The sequence below is a fragment of the Rhipicephalus microplus genome, chromosome X, assembly GCF_043290135.1.
Source record: "Rhipicephalus microplus isolate Deutch F79 chromosome X, USDA_Rmic, whole genome shotgun sequence".
Lineage (NCBI taxonomy): Eukaryota > Metazoa > Arthropoda > Arachnida > Ixodida > Ixodidae > Rhipicephalus > Rhipicephalus microplus.
In genome coordinates, this window is record NC_134710.1 from 225,628,534 (window position 1) to 225,653,537 (window position 25,004).

General features: G+C 46.4%; 2 protein-coding genes across 5 annotated transcripts in view; one reads left to right on the forward strand and one right to left on the reverse strand.

The window, feature by feature from the left end:
* Positions 1-18,514, reverse strand: part of LOC119187518 (vesicle-associated membrane protein 8) — a 61,826-nt gene extending 43,312 nt beyond the window's left edge. Inside the window, exons 1-3 of one of the 3 annotated variants that reach the window (XM_037435659.2) lie at positions 18,272-18,514; positions 17,812-17,975; positions 7,732-7,828 (exon numbers count right to left, since the gene is read on the reverse strand). In XM_037435659.2, coding sequence (XP_037291556.1) covers positions 7,732-7,828; positions 17,812-17,966 — 252 coding nt within the window. In that variant the 5' untranslated portion in view covers positions 17,967-17,975; positions 18,272-18,514. Of the gene's footprint in view, positions 1-7,731; positions 7,829-9,628; positions 9,754-17,811; positions 17,976-18,271 lie in introns of those variants that run through there. The other 2 variants (XM_075878709.1, XM_075878710.1) reach the window with 2 other exon arrangements.
* A 467-nt stretch (positions 18,515-18,981) lies between these two features.
* LOC119187517 (protein odr-4 homolog) overlaps positions 18,982-25,004 on the forward strand; it is a 48,050-nt gene continuing 42,027 nt past the window's right edge. For both annotated transcript variants that reach the window (XM_037435658.2, XM_075878714.1), the window contains exons 1-2: positions 18,982-19,269; positions 19,442-19,597. In XM_037435658.2, coding sequence (XP_037291555.1) covers positions 19,171-19,269; positions 19,442-19,597 — 255 coding nt within the window. In that variant the 5' untranslated portion in view covers positions 18,982-19,170. The remainder of the gene's footprint in view (positions 19,270-19,441; positions 19,598-25,004) is intronic.

The window sequence follows — 25,004 nt, forward strand, 5'->3', positions numbered from 1 at the left end:
GTGACTGAATAGTACTTAATACTAAAAATATGAAAATTTAAAGCTTTGTTTACAAAGACACTGTAACCAGGCATTCATTTTCTTGTACTCAAATAGGATCCAAAAATAACACAACAGTACTATATGTGAAAAATAATAATTGTGCTACGTGAACTATGTTCCATTTTAAGAGGACCCCACCTTACAGAGAAACATTTTTTGCAATGTGTTGAGTTTATTGTCCAAAAGCATTGGAGTTTTATCCTAGAGTGCACAAAACAACTAGAAAAAAAGGTGAAGTGAGTGGCATGTGGGGCTGCTTGTGAGCATGCATTAAAAGAGAAAGAATGTGTCTGATAAGGACAACATGAGTGTCAGTCTCTTCTCCATAGCTACATTATTGATGCCGAAAACCGGAAGGCCAGCATTTTTTACACCAATACCACACCGAAAATAGTGAAGTTGCACAGGCAACAAGGTGCCCTTCGTGCTGCCAACACTAAACTCCTTCCAGAGGGCAGTTTCTGCAAGGGCACTCAACCGTCATCTCCCAACCAGCAGGAAATCGACAATCCTCACGATTCTCGGTGCAATAGACAAGCAGATCACTGACTTGTTGACTTTTCACAACATGCTGGATCTAGAGATGGATACAGCAGTTCCTGTGAAGGCAAGCCTAAAGTTCCTCCATGTTTAAGTGGAAAGACTGGAGGAGAGCCAAATGTCACACAAGAAACCCATTTCAGAACAATCGTCAGCAAACTGCAAGGCAACAGACATTTTGACATCGCCCCATATACTGTCCTACTAACAGCACGATCATGATTGCAAGGTGCCACTTCAAGGCCTCGAGAGATTATGTGCTCTCTCTGCGGCATCCCAGGACACGTGAAAGAAGGCAGGTAGCACCTAGCGGCATGTGAACAACCTTGGCATTTAAGACAATGCCTCCTCTGCCGCATCTTCATTCAGTGCATCAGAAGTTCAGAAGTCAAGCCATTTTGTAGCTTGCTGGGACAGTGTTGTCATTGTTGCAAAGGCAGCTAGGGGCAATGTGAGAATTACCATCACTTCAGAAGCATCAGTTAACAGTGGAGGATAATGGTTAAAGGCAAAAGGCACAAGCAAGGTGCGAGTTGGGTGGTTGCTATCAGTTGGAATGGTTGGATGCTGCCGTGAACTGCTGGCAAGGACATAGGCTGGCTTGTGAGTGTGAGTTCACACTCTCACAAGACATAGGTTATCGGAAGTTCTTTATTAAGTTACCTTTGTGGCGACCACTACGCAGAAACCTGCACAGCTTCCGTCTCATGAATGGATAGCCCAGCATGACACAGCCATTTGCTACAACACGCTTCCAATAAGGGACAGCGCCACCGCAGTTTCACTGGAGAGTTACGTCACCATTGCTGGCTATAAAACCCAAGCTGCCAAGCTCAGTTTTATGATTGTTTCTCTAATTTTTCGAGCGCAGTGGCGGCATGCTTGCCCCACTCCTGCTACCACATTAATAAATGACTGTTACGTTTTATGTCAGAATCCGTCCTTCGTCAACCCGGCATTCCACATATGATGACCCTGAAAATGAACTTACCGCACCACCACGGCCCACCAAGAAGCCCTCGCGGCTCTTCGCCAACAAGTAAAACAACTGCAAGAGCAACTTCAGGCCCAACAACAGCCGCGCTTGGACCACGCCCCACAAAGCTCTGCTCCAGCGGGTGCGTTCACTCCTGCGGCCATTGCCGATATGGACATATGTCATGTCACCATCAAGCTCCCGCCATTTTCAGCTGAGGTGCCCGACGTATGATTCACTTAAAGTGAGGCCCAAATTTTGCTGGTGCGCATCACGCAGGACCGGACCCGTTACAATTACATCGTCGTCCACTTTGACACCTGATACGCCAATGGGGTCCGAAATATCCTTGTCAACCCACTAATGACCAACTGGTACGAACATTTCAAGATTGAACTCGTACACAGTCTGTCATTTTCGGATCAACAGAAGTTGCGACAACTTCAGTCTGCAATGCTCGCCGAACGCAAACCTTCACAGCTGCTCCACCACATGCACTTTCTCAAGGGCAACATGGAAGTCCCGGATTTTTTGCTGCAAGCGATTTGGCTCCAACGACTTTCACCGCACGTCCAAGCATTTCTGCAGGTTCAGCCCAGGTTTCCTCTCAACGACCTTGCCGAGATCGCCAACCGCATCATTGAGGTCTCTGTGCCGCTGTCATTGCCCACCATCTAGGCTGTCGCCGCATCGCTGAACACCACAGAGCTTGCGTGCTGCATTGACAACACCAATCGACAACTCAGCTCCATTCAGCAACGCCCTGATGAGAGACTTTCAACACGTCAGCGGTACCAATCGTAAAGCAGTGACCATAACACCACCTTATCACAGCAGCCTGCTGAGCACGACTGGTGCTACTAATATCAGCACTTCGGTGACAGAGCCCGGCAATGCCGACCGATCTGCTCCGGCAACAAGAAACTTCGATGGCAGCTGCTAGAGATAGCCGCAAGTGGCCAACCTGCAGGCCAACGCATCTTTGTTACCGACGAAATAAAAAAAACAGCGGTTCCTTGTTGACAACGGTTTCGACATCTGCTGCTACCCACAAGCCCATCTTTAAGGTCCTCACCGGCCGACATCTTTCAAGCTCAGCGTAGTGAACCGGTCCACTATCAAGACTTATGGCTCGCTGCGCCTGCACATCCAGCTCAAGAACCTTTGCTGCGACCTTGACTGGAATTTTGTCACCACCGACGTCGCTAAGCCAATAATCGGCTCAGACTTTCTAGCTCACTACAATCTCCTTCTAGACTGCCGGAACAACCGGATCAACGACGCAAACACGAGACACCCCAGGCCAGTGAACGACCGCCCAACAGCGCACTTGGCTCAGTGTACTCAGTGTTGACAATCACTCGCCGTACCATGCCATCCTCACCAAGTTATCCAGCTTGACGCACTCCAGCGGACTGCCATGCAAAGTGCAGCACACCATAATGCACTACATACGGACCACTCCAGGGCCTCGGGTTTTCAAACGCGCCTGTCGCCTTGACCCAGACCGCATTCCCGTAGCGAAGGCATAGTTTTAACCCATACTCAGAGAAGGCATCGCCTGTTGCTTCGACGGCCCATGGGCCTCGCCATTTCACCTTGTCTTGAAGAAGACTGCTGGCTGGCGACAATGTGGGGACTACCGTGCCCTCAACGTGCGTACCATGCCGGACAGGTACCACGTCCACCACATACAGGACTTCGCCATCACATTGGCAAAGGCTTACACACAGATACCTGCCAATCTGACTGACACCCCGAAAACTGCAATAATCGCCTTGTTTGGCTTGTTCGAGTTTCATTTCATGAGCTTTGGCCTAAGGAAAGCAAGGCAAACCTTTCAGTGCTTCACCGTCGAAGTCATCTGCAGCCTTCACTTCTGCTCCGTCTATCTTGACGACATACTGATCTTTTCATGTAATGCCAATGAACACCATAGGCACCTTTGTCTGTTGCTCAAACGCCTCAACGACCACGACCTGCTCATCAATGTCCAGAAGAGCACGCTCGGTGCTTCCACCATACATTTCCTCGGCCATGAAGTTTCATCAGAGGGAACTAAGAAAAGTGACTTATTTATTTTACAGAGTTTTTGGAACGCCCTGTAATTAGTGTTCTGCCTTTTTTTTGACCAATTGAGGGGGTCTCGACGCTCTTTTGGCGCAGTCTGCACTGGTAGACCAGCGGTGTTCATTGCCTCTGGAGAGGCACCGGACAGTTGTGTACGAAGGGTAGGCTTTGTCGTGATAGACAAAGCCTTCGACCCCACCAGGCCTGAGGTAGAGGGGACCTCTTTCACTTGTGTGCTTCCCTGGGTGCTGCCAAGGTTCACAGGAGCCTTCAGTGGGGCTTTATTCAGGGAGGGTAAGCCAGCTGGTGGCATTTACCTGGGCCATGGAGGAAGAATAGACAGGAGGGAAAACTCTGCTCCTTTCCGCGGCGTGATTCTGTCAGCCCAGGGAGCGGCAGCGAACGCCATGACAGCGCCACCTACAGAACCACAGTCGAACTATCGCGCCGGAGCAGCAGACGCGAGAAGCGCTGTCTGCTTGCACGCTTGGGCTTGCTACTCAGTGTATCAGTGCATAGATCAGATACACTCGCTAAGCGAGATGGCAAAACCTTATGACGTGTTTTCGCCAGGCTAGCCAGAGCGCCTTGGGAGAGAGACCATACCGCGATAGTCTCACGAAGCTGTGCACGAGGGCTAAACAGGTTCGCTTTCACTCTTTCACCTTCGCATGCGAGGATAGATACATTATTTGTGGGAACATAGCGTACAATATACACTAACCAAGAAAAAAAAAACATGCCGCACAGCCCACATTAAAAAAAAATAAGAAATTAAAACAAAAAAGCAAAAAAGTTTTGCTGATGCGTCTGTGCGCTTTCGAAGACTTTGTGAGAACCATTCGTTCATGCCAATTTACAACAACCAAACATGTAAAGCTGAAAACCACACTTTTTTTACAAGTAGCTTACCTAGAACTTTGGAGATTAGTAAAATGTTCGCCGAAGACTCCTGACTCGTGATGAGTATCCTCAACCTTCAAACGTTTACGGCTGTTTTTATTGGCGATTTCAGTGATATTCCTGCCAGTTCTTGGCTTTATTTCTGGGCCATAGTAAGTAAAACCTTTGTTCGAAAATGTAAGGTGTTGCATCAGGGAGTTGCAAGAACCTTGGTCGGTCACGGATGTCTGCAAATTGAAATTTTGCATAGTGCCGTGCCTGCCGATCGCTCCACTGTGCAAATAATTTTCCTAGATGTAGCCACATTCTTTCCATTGGTGATCTCTTCTTCATAGAGCCCTCGCCCATTCTTGCTGCCGTTCTTAGACTGAGAATTGAAAGTTCGAAAGTTTTTTTTTTCTTTTTTTTAATGCCGTATCAATTCACAGCTCCAAGAAAGCGGCAGTCTCTGCAATTCTGTTGAATCAGCTGTTGCAGTCTGCTCAAACGTGCTTCTGAAATGTCTGTCTTTCTTTCCTGCGTAGTAGTTCAGTACGGCACTGTTATATGAAAAAACGTACAAAATCTATCCTCAAGCTACACAATGAGTGATTTCAGGCACGCACCTAGCAACGATTACAGATCGTCTGCTTTTTTAATTCTACCACTTACTTCCTTTCGCTGTCCAAACAGCATCCGATTCAGTAGATATAAATAAAAAAATGCTGGTCCTAAGATGCTCTATTTATTTCATTTTGTTTTGGCAAACCGCACTGGCGAAAAACTTTCGCAGCTGAATCCAGTAGCATGGTGGATTTGGTGAGTGGCAGATGTAGCACACAACACCCGGATTTTACTCGGGTGCCGTCAAAGACCGCGGGCGCTTTCCTCTCGCGGCGGAAAACAAATAATTCTGTGTGTCGCCGCAAGGATCGCTACGCACACGTTTGCCAACCTCCTCTTCTAGGGTGACATCATCGTGACGCTAGCACCGGCCCGGAGTTTCCCCTTTTGTCTTTCTTGCTCTGTGGCCCGGGCAGACCAGGCGTGGTACGGGGCATCGCCAAAAACTGCAGTGGTGCTGACCCCCTCGCACCACTTCAGTGTAAGATGTGTTTCCTGCAAAATGCGGGGAAACACACTGTCTCGCTTCGTGAAAACTGATGTTCAGTTAGATTTTTGTGCTAATGATCTCTTTTAGGAGCTTGCTTGGCAGGCTTCTTATGCTCGCTCCTTGTCCGCGCGATGCTGGCGTGTACACTAGTGTTGCCAGTGTACACTTCTCTGGCCGTGGCTGAAGGTCGCCGCTCCGGTTGCCTTTCCGGTGATCACAACAATGCTCACTAGATGGCCCCTCGCCACCCTAGGCATCAGTTTTCAATGGCCTGCGCACTCGCCTCCTCGTGACTACGTGCACTTCGTTCTTGTCATTTCGTAAGCATCGGCAGCATGTGACAAGTTCCTACACTGAGTGTTACGCACGATAACCGATATCCTTCCAAGCCCCTCACCTGCCTGCTCCCAACCTCGTTGAACAATGCCTGATAGCTCCACGTTAGAGCTTTCACTCACGGCAGCTGCCAGTATGGCATAAAGGGGCAGGTGGTTAACATGCCAATAGACGTGGCTAACACTGTGCAGTGCCGGCCACGGAACATGCCCGACAACGCTGCCTTCGACGTACACATCGTGCGCCGGCTTATTAACAAGCCTTTTTACTGAAATGGTCTCACCAAGAAAGGCCCTCGCACCTCCAAACAAACTCCTGTAACATCATTCACTTTGTGGATATGGCAGTAATTTTTTTCCCTATTTTAGGCCATGCAAGACCTAGAATATGCCAGTGATTCTCATCACAGTTGGCGCAATGAAATTCAAATTTCTATTCATCATCAGCAGAATGTTCTGCGGTGCCATATTTTGCACAGGTAAGCTAGCCTTGGCAGCTCTGGGAGCCATGGCCAAAGCGCTGGCACTAGAAGCAGTGCTGCGGGTTGGGAATAAATGGTCTCAAGGACAGTTTTAGATATCCTGCTACTATTTCGAAGGGGAAAGTTATAGAGCCAAAGTGAGTATTATGTGTATCGTAGGAATTTCTTTGTTTTCTCTTCTTAAATGCGCTGCACCTGGATGACATTTTCATGTTTCCAACCTGTCAGAAGTTCGTCAGTTAGATCCATCAGGTCGCCATCAATTACAACATCCTTCAGGGTGTTCAGTGTTTAGCGTGGCGTTATGGTGATGGCCTGATCAGCAAAAGCTGTCAGGTTACACAGCCTTTGGTACTGTACATGGTCTTTCAATTCGAGAAGTAGGTCACCACTGGCAGTTTTTGTGGCGTTGTAGTCAGCGCCTAGTGTTCCCATAAGGCACTTGGATACTAGAAATGGTAAAATGCTTCCAGCCTTTTTTTCTGTGCTGTCATAGTGAATAAGGTGATATTTGGTTTAGTTGTCTTTCTTAGTTGGGAGAAGTTAAAAAATTGCATCAGTGCACCACCTTTTGGAGGAGCGATTGTTCGGAAGGGGCTAGGAGATTCCACGAGTTATTTTGTTTGTTCAGCAGCCATGCCAGCCACCTACTTTGCCAAGCCCAACGAGGGGACGCTACAAGATGCAAAATAAACCTAAGTGACAGCTGCACATGGCCTCTATAACCTCATATATCTATCCAAGGTTGCATATTTACACCAGGTTAAGCCTTACCGCCGAGCAATGTGGAAGTAAAAAGGAGTAAGGACAAGACATGAAAGATCAAAAGTAAAAGAGAAAGACAAAAATGTAGGGAGAGATGGAGACAGGAAACGGTGACTGCCTATTTCCTTTGGGTGGGTCAGGCCATGGATGCCATCTACGTGAAGCCAAGGCCAAAGGGGTGTGTTGCCTCTGCCAGAGCAGGGAGCTTAAAGGTCAAAACACCTGGTGTTGACTTAACCCCCAGGATCCCTTTTCCATGGACAAAGTTATGCACGGCTAGGGGTGGAAGAAAATTTACCCCCCCCCCCCCTTCCCCTCCGCCTTCTGTTAGCTCGGGTCCGTGGTGTAGCCGCACACCAAATGCCTGCTTGCGCAGACACTCCCGGGCTCCAAAGCAATTTAGATCATTAGGCACAAAGCATAATAAACAGGCAGAGAGAGAGGGATTCATGAGTAATAAGAGTTTCACAGTCGCCGGTCCACCATAGCAGGTAAACACACGAACATCACACATGCATATCTTACCAAGAAGAGACAGGTGAATGACTGGTGCATGCTGGCTTCTGGTGGTGTTGCGCAAATGTAGATAAGTCCTTGTTCCACCAGAAGGTGGAAAACGTACCTAAAAATAAATAAATTCCTAAATCACTCACTAAGCTCAACGAAGTCAAGAGTTTGACAAAATTCAATCTGGTAAAGGGCTTGATAGTAAGCTAGTCAATGTCCAACATTCAAAAAAAAATATGACATTCTGGGATAGTGCTACTTATTTGAATCAGTAGTGATTGCAGATTAAGATTGGCTGACAAATTATTTTCCATGACGCACGATATCCAATGTCTCAGCATATTCCATGACCAGTCTTCTCAGCAATGTCTGCGAGGGCATTTCTTACTGTATGGCCCTTGGCGACACCTCCAGAAATTTTTACTTTTACCAAAATACGGAAACCTCGATATAAAGAACCCAGATATAACAAAATATTGGTTATAACCAAATAAATAAAAAATAATCTTGCAATAGATTTTGTGTTAGAAATAAACCTTGATGATAAATTTTTGGATATAACAAATTTATTTTTGTGTAAGATGCTCCTTTGTTACAAGAGGTTTCAGTGTATACACTAATTCACAATCGGTGCAAGGAATCTTGTAAACCACACCAAGAAAACATTGCAGAGGCAGAAGATCTACCGCGTTCAGCAAGTCGCCTTAAGTTTGCTTGCTAGCACAAGCACAATGTGGGTACCATGGTTTGTAAAAACATAAGATAGAGATAAGATAGGGATTCCTAGGCAGCTAGCTAGCTAGAAATGTAAAAAGCTTGATATGTAAGCTAGATAAGAAGCTAACTAGTAGATAGCTAGCTATGTACGAAATGCTCAAAGTGCCTGCAGTTTGCTAAAAAATGTTTCGCATTACAAAAAAAATTATGCAACTATCTCTGAGTCATAGTTAGCAACAAGCTTTTGGCTCTGTCATCTTAAAGTGTGTCAAGCATATATATATATATATATCATGTCTGCTAGCTAGCTAGATATGCAAGAAATGCTCGAAGAGCCTGCAGCTGGCTAAAAAATGCTTTGTATTAAAAAAAATAGTGCAACTATCTCTGAGATATAGTCAGCAACACGCCTTTGGCTGTGTCTTCATAAATTGTGTCAGCCTATTTTTAAATTTCGGCTAGAGTTAGCTGGGGCACCCTGTATATGAAAGCCGGGCCATCTGGACTTTGGTCAGAACATCTGTTTTGCTTATATATAAGCGCTAGGCTTATTCTATGTAAAAGTTTGCATTCCTATTTAAAATATTTTTGCCTAAGCCCCGACAACAGGATCTTTCATAAAATTTGTCAGTACTTTAAGGTTTTATGCTTATAACCGGCAACATATAAGTTATATAAGCACCTTGTGCACCCAAGACGTTGGGGCAGCAGCACTGCACATGCACGAAGCCCCATGCACACGCCGCGGCCGTGCACATGCGTGGCCATAAACATCGCTGCCACGACTGACCTCATAGTGGAGATCATTTGTCCCTAGCAGGTCATGTCCGCCTCGAATCTATTAAGTGACCGCCGTGTGCTTTGTAGTTCTTCAGTATCAAACTAATGCTTTTATTTGCTTTAGAAAAATTTCCTTAAGCTACAACAGCAAAGGATTTATGTAGATTCGGCACCGTTTTCGAGAACCATGCTCAAATAGTCAATGCTGTAGGGATTAGCAAGTGTTGGCTCTCTTGAAATCTCGGCGGACATAAATTACGTGTTTTTTTGTCCACAGCTGGTGCCACTTGACATGATGTCACCTACAGCACATTATCAGACATTACGCTACTCCATTGCGATACCAGGCGAACTATAAAACACTAATGATTTTGTAAAGTAAATGAAAATGAATGGTACACAAAAAGACAATGCCCACCTCACCGCCACACATTCCGTTGTCGTCGGGCGGCTGCATCGTGGACAATCGCAACTTCGACACGTACAACAAAATTCTTTTTCTTAAGTTGATGTCTTTATGACATTAACAATACTTTACTTCTGGCATATTCATATTGCCGCGGTTCAACGTAAGCAGTGCACCGAGACGTTGAGTCCGAGAACCGACGGCGTGTGTTTTTATGCAGGAGCCAAGAGCAGGCGAGCAAAACAAAAGCACATCGTCTTCTTCAGTCCCCCTTTTCATGAGCTGTTGGCGCGCACATCGTCTTCGTTCTTTGTTTCGGGTGCGGCGTTTGCCTCCCCTTAAAAGAGCATCGCCACGATGCTATAGCTGAGACAGTAATTCGCGCATGAAGTCACTTTGTAGAAGCGACGGTGCCTCGCAGAGTCACTCGCTGACGTATGGCTTAATGCGCACTACGTGCACAAGCACAGGTCGGTGCTGGCGACGCCTTGAACAGTTTAGGCTATCCGGGACGACTTCATAGGTAACGTCACTTAGTCGTCGCAGCACTCGATAAGGTCCGAAGTACCTTCTGAGCAATTTTTCAGATAGTCCCCGTTTTCGTACAGGCGTCTACACCCATACCCTGTCCCCGGTTTCGTACGTTACAGGTGTATGACGTTGGTTATAGCGGCCTGCGTCGTACTCTTGCTGTTGGTATATTCGCAGACGTGCGAGCTGCCTGGCTTCCTCTGCGCGTTGAGTAAACGCGTCAGCACTCGTTTCGTTGTCATCGCATTCGTGTGGTAGCATCGTGTCTAACATCGTTCTTACTTCTCGTCCGTGAACAAGGCTGAATGGGGTCATCCGTGTGGTTTCTTGTTTCGCAGTATTGTATGCGAACGTTATGTAAGGGAGAATCTCGTCCCAGTTTTTGTGTTCGATGTCCACATACATTGAAAGCATGTCTTCCAGAGTTTTGTTAAGTCGCTCGGTCAACCCGTTAGTTTGTGGATGGTAAGCTGTCGACTTGCGATGAATAGTACCGCTGAGCTCCAACACATGATCTAAAAGCGCGACCGTAAATGCAGTTACGCGATCTGTTATAACAATCGATGGCGCACCGTGTCTCAGCACAATGTTCTCTATGAAGAACCGGGCTACCTCCTCTGCTGTGCCTCTCTGGATGGCTTTTGTCTCGGCATAGCGAGTAAGGTAGTCGGTCGCCACTATAACCCATCGGTTACCAACACTAGAGGTGGGAAGTGGGCCCAAAAGGTCCATTCCGATCTGATCAAATGGCGTTGTCGGGATCTGGACAGGGTGTAGCAAACCGGCTCGTTTCGTTGGAAGTGACTTGCACCGCTGGCAATCGAGGCAGGTCCGAGCATGATGCTTCACGGCAGCGGTGAGTCTAGGCCAGTAATATCTCCCTCGAACTCTGCTCAGTGTGCGCGTGTAGCCTAAATGTCCAGATGTTACCTCGTTGTGGCACGCTTGCAACACCTCAGAACAAAGAGTGGTAGGGACGACAAGCAGGTAGGTGGACCCGTCTGACAAGAAGTTCATTTTGTAAAGGACATTGTTTCGCAGACAGAACGACGATAGTCCTCTTGTAAAGACTTTGGGTGCATTCTGGCTTCGTCCTTCTATATAATTAATCAAGCCAAGTAGCTCAGGATCGTCATGCTGGTGATCTGCGATGGTTGACGTGTCGAGGATTCCGAGGAACGCTGTCTCTTCATCAAAAGCAGCAGCCGACTCTATTGGTGATCGAGATAGGCAGTCGGCGTTCGTGTGTCGTTTTCCCGACTTATACACCATCGTTATATCAAACTCCTGTAGTCCAAGGCTCCAGCGTGCCAATCGCTCGGAAGTATCTTTCAGACTTGTTAACCAACACAACGAATGGTGGTCACTGATAACCTTGAATGGGCGGCCCTACAGGTATGGGCGAAATTTCATAACTGCCCACACCACGGCGAGGCATTCCTTTTCAGTGGTCGAGTAATTTGCTTCTGTGCGTGACAGAGTTCTGCTTGTGTAAGCGATCACTCTTTCCTCGTCGTCCTGGCGCTGCACAAGCACAGCTCCGAGGCCAACATTGCTGGCGTCAGTATGGAGCACTGTAGGGGCTGTGTCATCAAAATGGGCAAGCACAGGGGTCGTCTGTAGACGTTGCCGCAAGTCATTGAAAGCATCTTCCTCTTCGTCGCCCCAAACAAATGCAACGTCATCCCTCGTGAGAAGAGTTAAAGGTGACGCAATGCGCACAAAATCTGGAATAAACCGCCGATAATATGCACAGAGACCCAGAAAACGCCTCACTGCCTTTTTATCTGATGGTGTTGGAAACTGTGCGACGGCGGCAACTTTTTCGGGGTATGGACGAACTCTGTGTAACTGACAACATGGCCAAGAAACTGCAGTTCCTCAAAGCAGAAGTGACATTTCTCCGGCTTGAGCGTCAGGCCTGCGGCCCGTATAGCCTGCAAGACCATTTGCAATCGTTCAAGGTGTTCGTCAAACGTTGTAGAAAACACAATGACGTCGTCAAGGTATACTAGACAGGTTCTCCATTTAAGGTCAGAGAGAACGGTATCCATGAGACGCTGGAAAGTACCAGGCGTGGAGCACAAGCCAAATGGTAAAACCTTAAATTTGTACAGTCCGTCTGGCGTCTTTTTCACGATCCCTGGAGTCTACTTTAATTTGCCAATATCCGCTCTTTAAGTCCATGGAAGAGAAGTAACGTGCGTTTCGAAGCCTGTCAATCGAATCATCTATGAGGGGAAGCGGGTACACGTCCTTTTTTGTAATCTGATTGAGCTTTCGATAGTCCACACAGAAACGCAGGCTGCCGTCCTTCTTTTTCACTAAAACAACAGGTGATGCCCAGGGGCTTTTCAACAGTTGAATGACGTCGTCTTCAAGCATTTTTGTTACCTGCTGTTCTATCGCTTCTCGTTTTTTTGAAGCCACACGGTACGGATTTTTATGGATTGGTCTAGCCGTGTCCTCTGTGATGATTCGGTGCTTGGTCAAGGATGTCCGGCCAACTTTCGAGGTCGACGCAAAACAGTCGTGGATCTCGTCTAGCAGCACAAGCAGGCGTTCCCACTGTTGCTGAGTTAAAGTAGGGCTGACGTCAAGGTTAGGTGCTAGGTCACGTGGGTCTTGTGCAGGTGTTGCTTCGAGTGCTAAAAAGCAGTCACAAACATCTGCGATCTCGTTGAAATGTGCCAACGTTGTGCCTTTTGGAAGGTGCCGTCGCTCGGAAGTGAAATTGGTTAACAGCAAGTTCGTTCGGCCATCGGTGACATTGACTATTCCTCGTGCTATGGAAATCCCGTGTGTGAAAAGCAGTGAGGTTAGTTGGTCGGCGACTCCTCCGTCGAATGGTACGTCACATGCTACTGAAACGAGGATACATGATTGAGGCGGCACGACTATATTGTGGTCTTTGAGACGAAAGGATTTGTGCTCTGGTGATGTAGGATCAGTCAGACGAGCACTCTCGTAAAATGAAACCACGCGGTCCGGGATGTTGATTATTGCGCCATGCTCCCTGAGAAAGTCCATTCCTATAATTAAATCTTTGCAGCACTCTGGGAGAACAATGAAAGTCGCGACGAAAGAAGAATCTCCTATGCTGATTCTTGCTGTGCATCTTTCAGTAGCGAGCAGCAATTGACCACCCGCTGTTTTGATTGATATGTGGGGTTTAACGTCCCAAAACCACTATATAATTATGAGAGACGCCGTAGTGGAGGGCTCCGGAAATTTAGACCACCTGGGGTTCTTTAACGTGCACCCAAATCTGAGCACACGGGCCTACAGCATTTCCGCCTCCATCGGAAATGCAGCCGCCGCAGCCGGGATTCGAACCCGCGCCCTGCGGATCAGCAGCCGAGTACCTTAGCCACTAGACCACCGCGGCGGGGCGACCACCCGCTGTTCTTATATGTGGTCCTGTCCATGGCGTTTTTACTTTTCTAAGATGATCAGCCAGCTTGTGACTTATTATGGAAAAATCAGCACCCGTATCGACTAAGGCCGTCACTTGCTCTCCATCAATAATTACATTGAGGTCGGCGCTCACCATTTCGTCATTGTTAATATTCGTCGGCGTCGAGTCGTTCTATAGCGGCAGTACTGGGGACTTTTTATCGTCTTGTGGTCGGGCTGCGACCTTACCCCGAGAGGTCGCCACCTTTAGTTTCCCCGGTAAGGGCTGGGCAACCTTGTTCTCCGAAGGTCAGGAAAAGTACGTCGATTCGGTGACGATGTCTGAGCAGGGGATGGAGAGCGTGACCTGTGGGAGGAATTGGGTTGGCGATTAGGAGGCGACTCGTGATAGGGAGACCACATTGTTGAAGGTCCTCGAAAACCAGGGTCGTCATGGCGAACAATGTAGTCGTCGTTGGCACGGCGACCGTCGTACGCTGGTCAAGACGTGCGAAACGATGTGTCGCGGTACCAACAATAGTGAGCTATATGGCCGGCACCACCACAGTTGAAGCAGAGAGGGCGCCGATCGACGGTGCGCCAAGCGTCTGTTCTGCGAAATTGTGGGCGTCTTATGTCCTCCCGTGGTGGTGAGTAAGGCGTGGCAAGTGGTGGCTGGTGGCATGGAGACATCAGAGACATGGGCTGACGTCTGAAAGCCTTCTGCAATGGTTGCGACGAAGGTGCGGCTGTAGCTGGCTGGTAGTATGATGTAATAGGCGGGACGGGTGGTGGACGGCGGACAGCGTCGGCGTAACTCAGTTGATGCTGATCGCGACTGAGACCAGCTGCTGAAAAAGCGTGCGTAAGTTCGTCACGAACGACTGCGGCAACGGCGGTCACTGGTGTATCCACTGGAGGGGTCCAAAGCTTCTGAATTTCTTCTCGGACAATATCTCTGATCAGGTTACGTAGGGAGCCCTGATTGTCCAGAGTCACTGAAGCGGCGTTGACTGGGGTGGTAGTGGACGAGCGATCATATTGCCTCGATCTTTGGTGCAGAGCACGCTCAATGGCAGTGGCTTCTCTTATAAAATCGGCCACGGTAGTTGGGGCATTGCGCACAAGTCCAGTGAACAGTTGTTCTTTCACGCCGCGCATAAGGTAGCGCAACTTCTTCTTCTCGGACATGTTGGGATCAGCCCGACGACAGAGGCGCGTCATGTCTTCAGCAAACATTGCCACAGTTTCGTTGCATTGCCACTACTTAGGCAGACCAGACAATGCTCAAGTGGCCAGACAAGGCATTGGAAGCGCGGGGCAAAACTGGATTTGCGCGAGATTTTCCCATGACCTGTACAACCAAGAGAAATGTTCAAAATCCGGGAATCTCCCGGGTAATCCTGGAAACTTGGCAGGTATGAACAATGGCCGCGGCGCCATTGTTGAACATGGTTGAGAAACATGGTTGAGAGACCATGTTTCTCAGCAGCTTCTTTGGCCTGGTGGATCGCCCAGAGTTGATTATCTAGTCTTGAACTGAGCAGCCCGGTCCGCTAACGCTCCCAAAGGTCCTCATTCGAGGCTGCGTCTCTCATTTTGCCAATTAGTGCTGGACACTCCCAGGGAATATGTGCTAGTGTGGCCCTATTACTACAATACTTGCACCAATTGGTCATATACAAGTCGGGGTAAATGTGTTTCATAATTACGGGATTAGTGTAGGTGCCTCTTTGTAATTGCCACCATTGAACGAACGCCCGGTTGAGCTTGGGGTGAGGCAGGGAGTATTCCCGTCGTTGAAGGCTATATAGTTGAGCAATGTCGTTAAATTTGGTAAGTCTATCCCCCACTCCCACTCCTCCGCAAGAGAGTCCGTTTGGAAGGTGTCAACCACGAAAGTGGCCCAGAACGCGAGACCTTGAGCCTTGTCGTGCGCCACCTCGTTAAGATTGACCTCCGTGTGGTCGACGGGTGTGTGGGCGGAAAACCAGAGAATGCATGCATTTTGGTCGTCAGAGTGGGTTTTTCCTTTAGTAAGGACTTTCGCTGATTGTAAAGTAAATTGCAAGTTGTCGCTGAGCTCTTGGAAGTTGCGCTACTACGTAGATCAGTGTTCTTTACAATTTCGGAAGAGCACAGGTTTCGTGTTCAGTACATGAAGCCATTGCTGTGAATGGGTCACACAACAGTTCGCATATAGTGCCGGCAAGAATACCACCATCGACGAAAGAGGAACAAAACCTGCTCAACCACTGCTATAAATTCAGGCAGTATTAAAGTAGAACAAACAGCATAACAATAAAAAGCAAACGAGTTGCAGAGATGTAAACACCATGGGGCACATGAATAGGATGGCTGGCCCGGACTCTGACAAAACTTTTTCAAAATGGCGACACGGGGGCGAGGCGAGCAATGGTGTGTAGAGTACATACACTTGTACCCGTATTTCTTTTTCGTTAAACACACATTATGAGTGGATTATACAGTGAAATAACTTTTAATAGAAATAACCTTTATTACAGTGTTGGCTGTGGCTGTTCTGTGTTTGTAGTTATTTCCGTAACTACAGATTACTGGGGACGAGAGTACTCCCTTCCACTGCAAAGGAAGATGGCCGAACTCTCTTAACGAAAAGCTTCATTTAACTTTCTTGACGTTAGAGGGACCATGTGACACAAACCACATTTTCGTTGTCATAAAGAAAAGGGATTTAAACGAAGTTTGCGGGTACACGTGCTACAGAGGTAATACTCGCAAGTTATGCATGCCATCCAGTCAATTTCATTGCTCACCACTACGTTGCGGCACTGTGTTTTAAACCCCAGTGGAATAGGTGTATGACAACGATAACTCTGTAGCAGTGTTGCCACTTCAGAATGGGAATGACTCTGGAATCATTCCACATTTCCCTGACCTTGGAATAGAAATGGAATGCAGACAACGCTTGGAGGAATGGAATGTAGACAACGCTTGGAGGAATGATGTGGGAATAGGATTAACCGCCTTTTACATGGAATGACATGAGAATGAAACTGTCATTTTTTGAAAATAGAACACACTTTCGTTTATGCGTTTTTCAAACTTCAACTTTTAATAAGCCAGAGCCTTGAACTTGACAATAAAAAATATTTTTAAAATGGTTTGGCTGATAACAAGCGCGGCACATTTATAAGCAATGTGCCTATTATAATTCTGCCCCTGTATGCTGTTGGTATCCGCCGTGCTGAACTATGGTGGCAGCATACCCCCCCCCCCCCCCCTTAACGATGCAATTTTTTTCCCCCACGGCATCGCCCCAGCTGCCTGCATTCTACCGCCCCTCCACTTGTTTGTTTTTGCTTCTGCCGCCGTCGGCGACTCAGACACATATTCGAAAAAACTCTTCTTTAAGTTGGGATGCGTATTGATGCTTGCGCGATGCTTGTGTTCACTGAAAGCTTACGTATACCAGCTTGTGCGCCGTCTCACCTTCCTTTTGAAATACTGTCTCCCTGTCTAGACACATAGGCGCCTTTACCCAAAACTGCACGAGATACGTCACCAAGCTACTATCCCTCGACCTTGGTAAAATTTTGCGTACTTTTGCAATTCTTAATGCATCTGATGACATCAGCTTTATGGGGCTTTCATTCTTTACTTGATAAAGCCATCAAGATGTCTTTCCTGCATTGAGGAATCACAGGTATGAAGTTGAATTGCCCGGCCATTCCTAAAGTAGGAATGCACTAAGTTTTTTCATTCTGGAGAATTGGAAAGAATGAAATTGCAGCAAGTTCAAGTTCCCCGGAATGGAATTAATGAAGGCGCCCATTCCGCAACACTGCTCAGTAGCATGCTAAAGCCTACAGTACTTGACAACGCATGTTACACTGGCATCAACAGCAACCAAGAGTTGGCAAAATGAAAGTTCAGCACTTGCAGCAAGGTGCAAGCATACAGTTAATATGCATTTTATATACAACACTACTGTAATTCGTATTTTAAATATTTGCAAGTTATTTCCCCCACAAAAACTTTTGTTTATCACAACGCTCCTTAATAGCGTGATGAAATTCTGGATTTTTTCTTTGTATTTGTAGCATTCTTCACCTTAGAGTTTAGCATAAACCCCAAAACACAGCCTGTATTCCAAATAGAAAAACAGTCCATTCACAAAAACTTTTATTAACAATCAGGATTTATGACAACTCTGAACAAATGCACAAGCATAATGACAGCTTGATCTCGATGCTCAACACAGATATGTAACATTAAAACAGACGTACCCACCGCGGGACCGAGTAGTCTTGAAGTCAGCATGTGGGGGGATTTCTTTTAAGACGTCCGCAAGCAGATACTCGAAGTCGGCAGCCGTCTCTTGATGACTCACAAGTACCGTAGTTTCCCGTGCGATAGCACAGAATTCGATTAGACTGACCATTTTTGTTAACTGCAAAGAGGCAGTACATAAGAAGGGCAAAAAACTTCGCTTAGAGTTCTTCACTTAGAGGACACAATGAAGAGAGAACTGCTTTTCGCCTTTGCTAGCTCATGTGTAGCTCAACCGCGGCTGAGCACACAAAAAACAGGAATGCACATTAAATGTGTTTATGTCCACATTTATAGTGACACATTGACATACACTGAACACAATTAAACCTGTAATAGTAGCTAAGTCTGTGCACACGAGCTAACAAAACGATCCGCAAGTACAAAGCCACGACAGGGCACAGCAGTTTCGCATACCTTAATGCGCTGCCGCTGATGTCCTTAAATGCACTCGCACCAATCATGTGTCCACTTTTCACTCGCTTTAGAAACGTGCCATTACGTCCACCAACCTTAATACACACGCCCCGCACCGCCTCGTAACTGGCACATCACGCTGATAACTAAGCGATATCAGCAATAGGCGTCTGCATTCTTCGGCTACGGTTACTTGAACGTCGACGAGCACTCTATAGTCTCTGCGCACGTGTGAGGTGCTACGGCCCGTTAGCATGTTTCGCTACGGCCGCTGCTAGCCAATCCAACCCCACTTTGTATTCAGTGACATAGCCTCCTAGATTGCTCTTGCCTGCCGGATTATTAGCGGCACGAAGGTGATCGGCGGTCACTTGGAAAGCGGCCGTCGTCGGAACTATGATTATAGCGCCACCTAAGTAGGGGTGTTTTCAAATAAATGTTTACGTTTTTGGAGCTTACATGCAACAAAAATAACGTAAAAAGTTTTTAAAGGCGTAAACGTAATTATATTTAACCCTACGTAAGTGACGCCGTCATTCAACAGGCAACTCTTTCAATACAAGGCATAGCCCACGGAGGAAGTAGCAAACGCCAAAATTGCCGATCTCAAAGGCCAAGTACAAAGACCCTTATTCCTACGCAGGCAGCGCTGCCATATATGACGGGCGTTTCGCGCTCATCCGGCAGGCAAGGGAAATCTAGGAGGCTATGCCAGTGAACAACGATTCAGGATGGATGGCGTAGGCATCGGCGGCACGGCGGAAACTTGCATCAGCAGTTACCTTCCAGCTGTTTGGTGCACTAGTTGAATCACTGCAGTTGCACTATAGCGAAAAGTCGAAATACGTCGCGCTATTGCAGTCCATTCATCCGTCACCCCTCTAAAGGCAATATTTAGCATGGGGAGAACGGTAGCTTACGACGATCATGTTCAGAAACTCATATGCGAACTCGTCCAAGTAAAGAACTCGTTGACAGTTGGTATGGTTATCGGACAGGTAAGCTGCAGCTAGCGCTCTCCTTTAATCGAAAGTGACTTCGCATTTAAGTTGCGTGTTTTTATCACTCTTATTGTGATGTTGAAAGCCAGGAGAATTCAACATCAAGGGGAAATAGTGGATTGGTAACGGGTTAGCACGCTGCGAACTAATGAACACCGACCTCTTGCAGAGCACGCAACAACGAGACATTGTTGTGCACATTGCCAATACACCCAAGAAGGATGATGAGGAGCCGCAGAAGGAAGGCGACGGAAAACAGTCGCACAAATCTCTCGGCGTTCAAGCAGACATTGAGGAGTCCTGGATCTGCCAACACGCCAAGCAGGTCAGATGGACATTGTTTGTTCGAATGGGACCTTGTCTGAACTGTCTTATTTGAAAGTTAATCGAGCTGTCATGAAATGTCTCACGAGCTTCCATTAAATGTTTTAGGTAATAAACTTAAAACGACAGGATTGACAGGGTTGAGAAAAACTTTTTGGTGCCCATTATGTCATCTTTATTAATGTAAAGGCATTACTTGGCTAGTTTTGCAAAAATTCGTGCACATCGGGGGTCCACAAAATTCGTGCCCAGAAAGCACGTGACCCTCCCCTCTCAATTGGAACTGACCGTCGCTGATGCTATTAAAGCACCTTACTAACGAGGTTGTCTTGGTTGCAGCCTTAATCCCCTCTGGGGTGTTGAAAATGCGTGACCCTCCCCAATTCACTGCTTAGGTGTAGTATACAGCACGGTCAGCCTCTGTACTGCGATGCAACTGTCCAGAATATGGTGCTTCCTCTACAATTTCCAGAGCAACTAGCAGCCGCGGATTAAGAGAAAGGGTTCCCCACAGCTTATGGGGAACTTGACTCAAAAGAAGTGTGCCAATGTCCACCTTAACAGTTGGCCTTAAACTTCTGCAAAGACACTGCTGCAGTGAGTGCTGACGTTGTATGTCTAGCGTCGATATTGGCAAAAGACTCTTGACGAACCACTCCTTGTCTAGGAGGACTCCTTGGATGAGCATGAATTGAAACGTGTATGATCTATGCATAAAGTCTCTGAATACAAGAAGGGCTGTCAAAGGCAGAAATGAGGAACTTGCTCAGCAAATTAAGATTATGCATTGGACATTCATACCTAATTGTGCAGAAGATATGCTCGGTGGGCTGATTAAATGGGGCCTGCAGCACTTTTTCAGCATGGTCAGAAAATGCTGCCGATTGGTAGTAGCGGCTCCCGACAACCCGCGAGCCAAATATAGTGCAGCAGGTGGGCTGGAATTCATAATAAATTATAAAGTTTAGTTAAAAATTGCTTTCTATTCTCTTGACAAATGACAGAATACGCTCAAAATCACTTGTAGTAAACCCATCTATCAGCCATTGGCTGATTTGAACATGGCGCGCTCGCTCGTTACAGAGATCGCCGCAAAAGGCCGCTACTTGTCCACGCATGCGCACACGATCACACTAAATAAGCCAAGTCGAGTATTCGAAGAAAAAAGAAAAAAGTGCTCAAGATCGTGAAGCGCGCATGATGTTTTTCTGTGGCCCTGCCATCCCTCCCTGCTTAGCTCCCAGCGTTTTCGTCAGGACGAGAGAAGAGAGAATGCAATTGCAGCATGTGACGAACCTTCGTAAATCCACTCGCACTGGACGGATTCTTGCAATTTTTGCGGCGTTGAATTCGTGAGGCAGTAAGCTCTTCCTGTGAATTCATTGCATGGTTACTTGAAAAAGTGTTTCAGGGCCCCTTTAATGAAGTGGTTGGAAAGCTATGTTATGCAGACAAAAGTTCACAAAGAAATAGTTAGTGTAGCTAGAATTCTCATTAGGATATGAGCACATCACACGCAGCAAGAGAAAATTATTTAGACTCAATCAATCAAACATTCTCTAACATAATTCAGCCTCTTATGTTCCCTCTTTCTTTATAAAATAACTTGATAGCACCACTTTGCATTACCCCCACATCACAAGAAAGCCAAAACAAATGCTTTTCTATTCTCATATCATAAAATATGCTTAGGGGTCATCTGCAACTTTTTCATTTGCACGTTACTAACCGACTTCACAAATACCAACTAGCACACTCTCAAGTCTTGCTTGAAAAGGGCTCTCACAGGTATAGACATTGCAAACAAGCATGGCATGTGGATCACTTGAAAAAAGTCATGTGTAACAAGTCTGAAATGTCTATTTGGTGCAAGACCACTAAACAGAAGGCTTCGCTGGAGTCCATTTGCAGAAGCCATACTTTGAGAAAGAAAAAGGTCACATGCATGCCATGTGCTTTAAAAAGGTATAAACTTGAGCTTGTTGACTTGGCTTCATTGCATTGTCATGAATGTGTTGAGCCTTACAACCCCCCCCCCCCCTTTTTGTTACTTCCATTTACCAAGAAGTGGATATATTTGTAACGATGAAATAAACATTCATGTTGTTAGCAAGCGCCAAGTCCTGTCAGTATTTCTTGCCCGTTTGTCCGCACTGTTCCCTGTTATTAAGGTGTGTGCCTACATCACAGGTATTCCTTGTGATGACCATAACGACTCGGAGTCATGTGTACATAGCGGTTCAGACCGTTTAATAAGATTGGTCCAAACTGGCGATGGCATGTCACTGACCATGCTATTAACCTTTACTCCTGAAGTACCACACACTATTACGAGCTTTATTGACATTTATAGCATAACTTTGACTGCTGTTTTCAGTGTGCCAAGGTGCTGATTAATGCCACCTCCCGACAGAAATTGTCAATGTTCCATGTGGACACATCTATAGAACTGTACAACTTGACACCATAGGGAAATATAAAATGTGCGGGAGTCAAAAAAAGCTCTCAGCATCACTTTGACGTTGCTGCGCACTTGGCAGACTGCGCACTGGCAGAGATTGGGAAGGTAGGGGGGGGGTATGGACGCGCAATCTACTACTGCATGTGAACAGGTCAACACGGCTTGTCTGTGGGAGGAGCGCCAGCAGCATGAGTGAGGTAAAACCGCACACTTTATTTAAAGCCTTTAAAGGCAATCAAAGCAGGTCCTAAAGAACAGCATGGACTTAAGGTTTTGTTCACCTTCATGATGAACATGACTTGTTTTTGGCTCGTACGAATTCGGGACAATACAAATATTTTGCGTGCTCCCTATTTGTATCGTCGAGATTCTACTGTAGATTTATATACATTTGGATCATTCCATGCCAAATCATCCAGCGTTTTTTCGACCATCACGAATAAGACCGGAAAAAGTTTCCACCTGTTTCTCGAAGTTCGAAACTTGCTTTGGTCGTTTATTTCCTTTACCGAAAATTTTCCTTCCTATTTATGAGAATCTGTTTGGCGCCGACCGAGCTAGAGGGTGTGAAGTAAAAATTTTTTTCAAAAGACGTTTTTGGAATGCACTTGACAAAATGGTATTTGTGGCAAGGTAATAAAGTGATATAACTGTAAAAATGACTTAATTATGTATTAAATTCTTCGAGGACTTTTTGCTTAAGCAATAATGACTAAAGTTGCCGAATTTGGGATTATTTTCCAGGAACATGGCAAGCTCAAAGAACACAAATAAAATATGTGCTGGTGGCCTGTTTAACATGCTACAAATTAACAATAATTTAGACGCCGAAGTTATAGTAGATAGTCTGAAAAAAATTTGCAAATTTAGCTTTTTTTGGGAAACGCTCTGTATTCAGCGTCAAAAAACTTGCCTTTGTGGTCATATTTAAAATATTCACAATGCTTCATTTGAAATCTTTATGTGTAAACTACAAATTAATGAAGTTATGAGAGGGTAGTATTTTTAACTAGAGAAATATTTTTTTTGAAATTATGTATCTTCACCAGCTTTGCCTTTGTAACTTTAATGCATAACTCTATTAAAAATTGAGATTTTCAGGAGAGTATTTAAAATTTATAATGTAAGTTTTATGATAATGTTTATAGTGGGGCAGAACTGCATTTAGTTTAATGTTTATTGTAAATTTACAGATTTAACATCATACTTATGTGCAATATTAAAATTGGAAGAGAAAGATAGCACATTTTGTAAGGAACATCTTCTGTGCTGTTTAGATATGCCACTCTATTGCTTGGCACAGCTGCAGCTACAAACATCAGTGAAGTTAGAGCGATTAGTGCGATGAAAAATGATTACACACATGTTCGCGAAAAGAATCTGGATCGGTGATGGAGGTGATGCAGTCGGGAAGATCGTTCCATAATGATATGGCCTTAGGAAGCGCTGATAAGTTGAATGCCTTCGTTTTGCCGTGAATGCGTTTTGCCGTAAAGATATTTACAGATGATGATGATGTACAGGTGATGTTATCAAAGAGAATAAAGAGTCATTCGCTTATCGCGCTCACACTAATTCCCCCGCGCGGTGAAAGCGGCCGCCTGGTCGCTTGACATTATTATGAAATGCGTCGCGCATAAGGCTTTAAACGAGATACGTGGACTATCTCTGTTCCTCGGCAACGATGATCAGGATTAGCTCTAAGAGGAGAAACAGGGTAATTAACAGGAGATGTCTGTTCGACCACCGTGTACGGCCCAATGAAGTGACTGATGAATTTGTCGCATAGGCCGGGGACGCGTAGTGGAGTCCATAGAAGAACTTCATCACCAGGGGAAAAACTCACAACACGGCGAGACGAGTCGTAGCGAGATTTTGGAGTGTCTTGAGAGAGGTTGGGGTTAACACGGGCCTGGTGACGGCAGTGTGCGAGATGAGATAGAAATTCTTCAGAGAAAGGAGCCGTCGAGGGTGCAGGGACCAAAAGGAAAGAGACATCCAGAGCAAAACTCGGCGAGCGACCATGGATGAGAAAAAATGGAGAAAAGCGGGTAGTGCGTTGAGCAGCCATATTATAGGGGAATGTCACGAAGGGTAGAATTGCATCCCAGTTCGTGTGGTCGGGGTGAATGTACATGGCGATCATGTCCGATAGGGTCCGATGAAACCGTTCAGTCAATTTGTTGGTCTGCGGGTGGTAGCTAGAAGTGGTCTTGTGAACAGTGTTCGAGGCACGCAAAACTTGCTCCACAATGGAAAAGAGAAAGACTTTGCCACGATCACTCAGGAGAATGCGTAGAGCTCCATGACGCAAAAAGATGTGGCGAAGAAAGAAATCGGCGATCTCAGTGGCAGTCCCAGATGGTATAGAAGCTGTTTATGCGTAGCGGGTAAGGTGGTCGACGGCCGTGAAAATCCAGCGATCCCCATTGGATGATATAAGAAGAGGGCCATACAAGTCGATTCCAACAACGACATTCAAAAGGCGAGGCGGGACAAGGAAGAGGTTGCATTAAGCCAGCCGGAGCAGTTTTCGGTCATTTTCGCCGTTGGCCATGGACACAGGAGGCGATGTACTTAGCGACGGCTGAAGAGAGGCCAGGCCAAAAACAACGACTTTGTATTTTGTCGTAAGTCTTGTGATAGCCTAGATGAGCAGCGGTTGGATCATCATGAAAGGCTTCCAGAACTTCACGTTGCAGAGAAAGTGGGATGACGGGTACCCACTTGTTGCCATCGATGTGGTAAATGTAGCGACATAAAGCATCACCGACAAGCTTCAATTGTTAAAGTTGTCGACGGAGTCTGGCGTTTGGAGGAGTAGTAGAGCCGGTCAAGCGGTCAACAATGGTGCGGCTGTATGGGTCGACACGTTGTGAAACAAGGACGGATAGGGTGGCAGATGATGAACTTAGCGCTGCGATTGGAGAGGTGCTGTCGTTTTGGA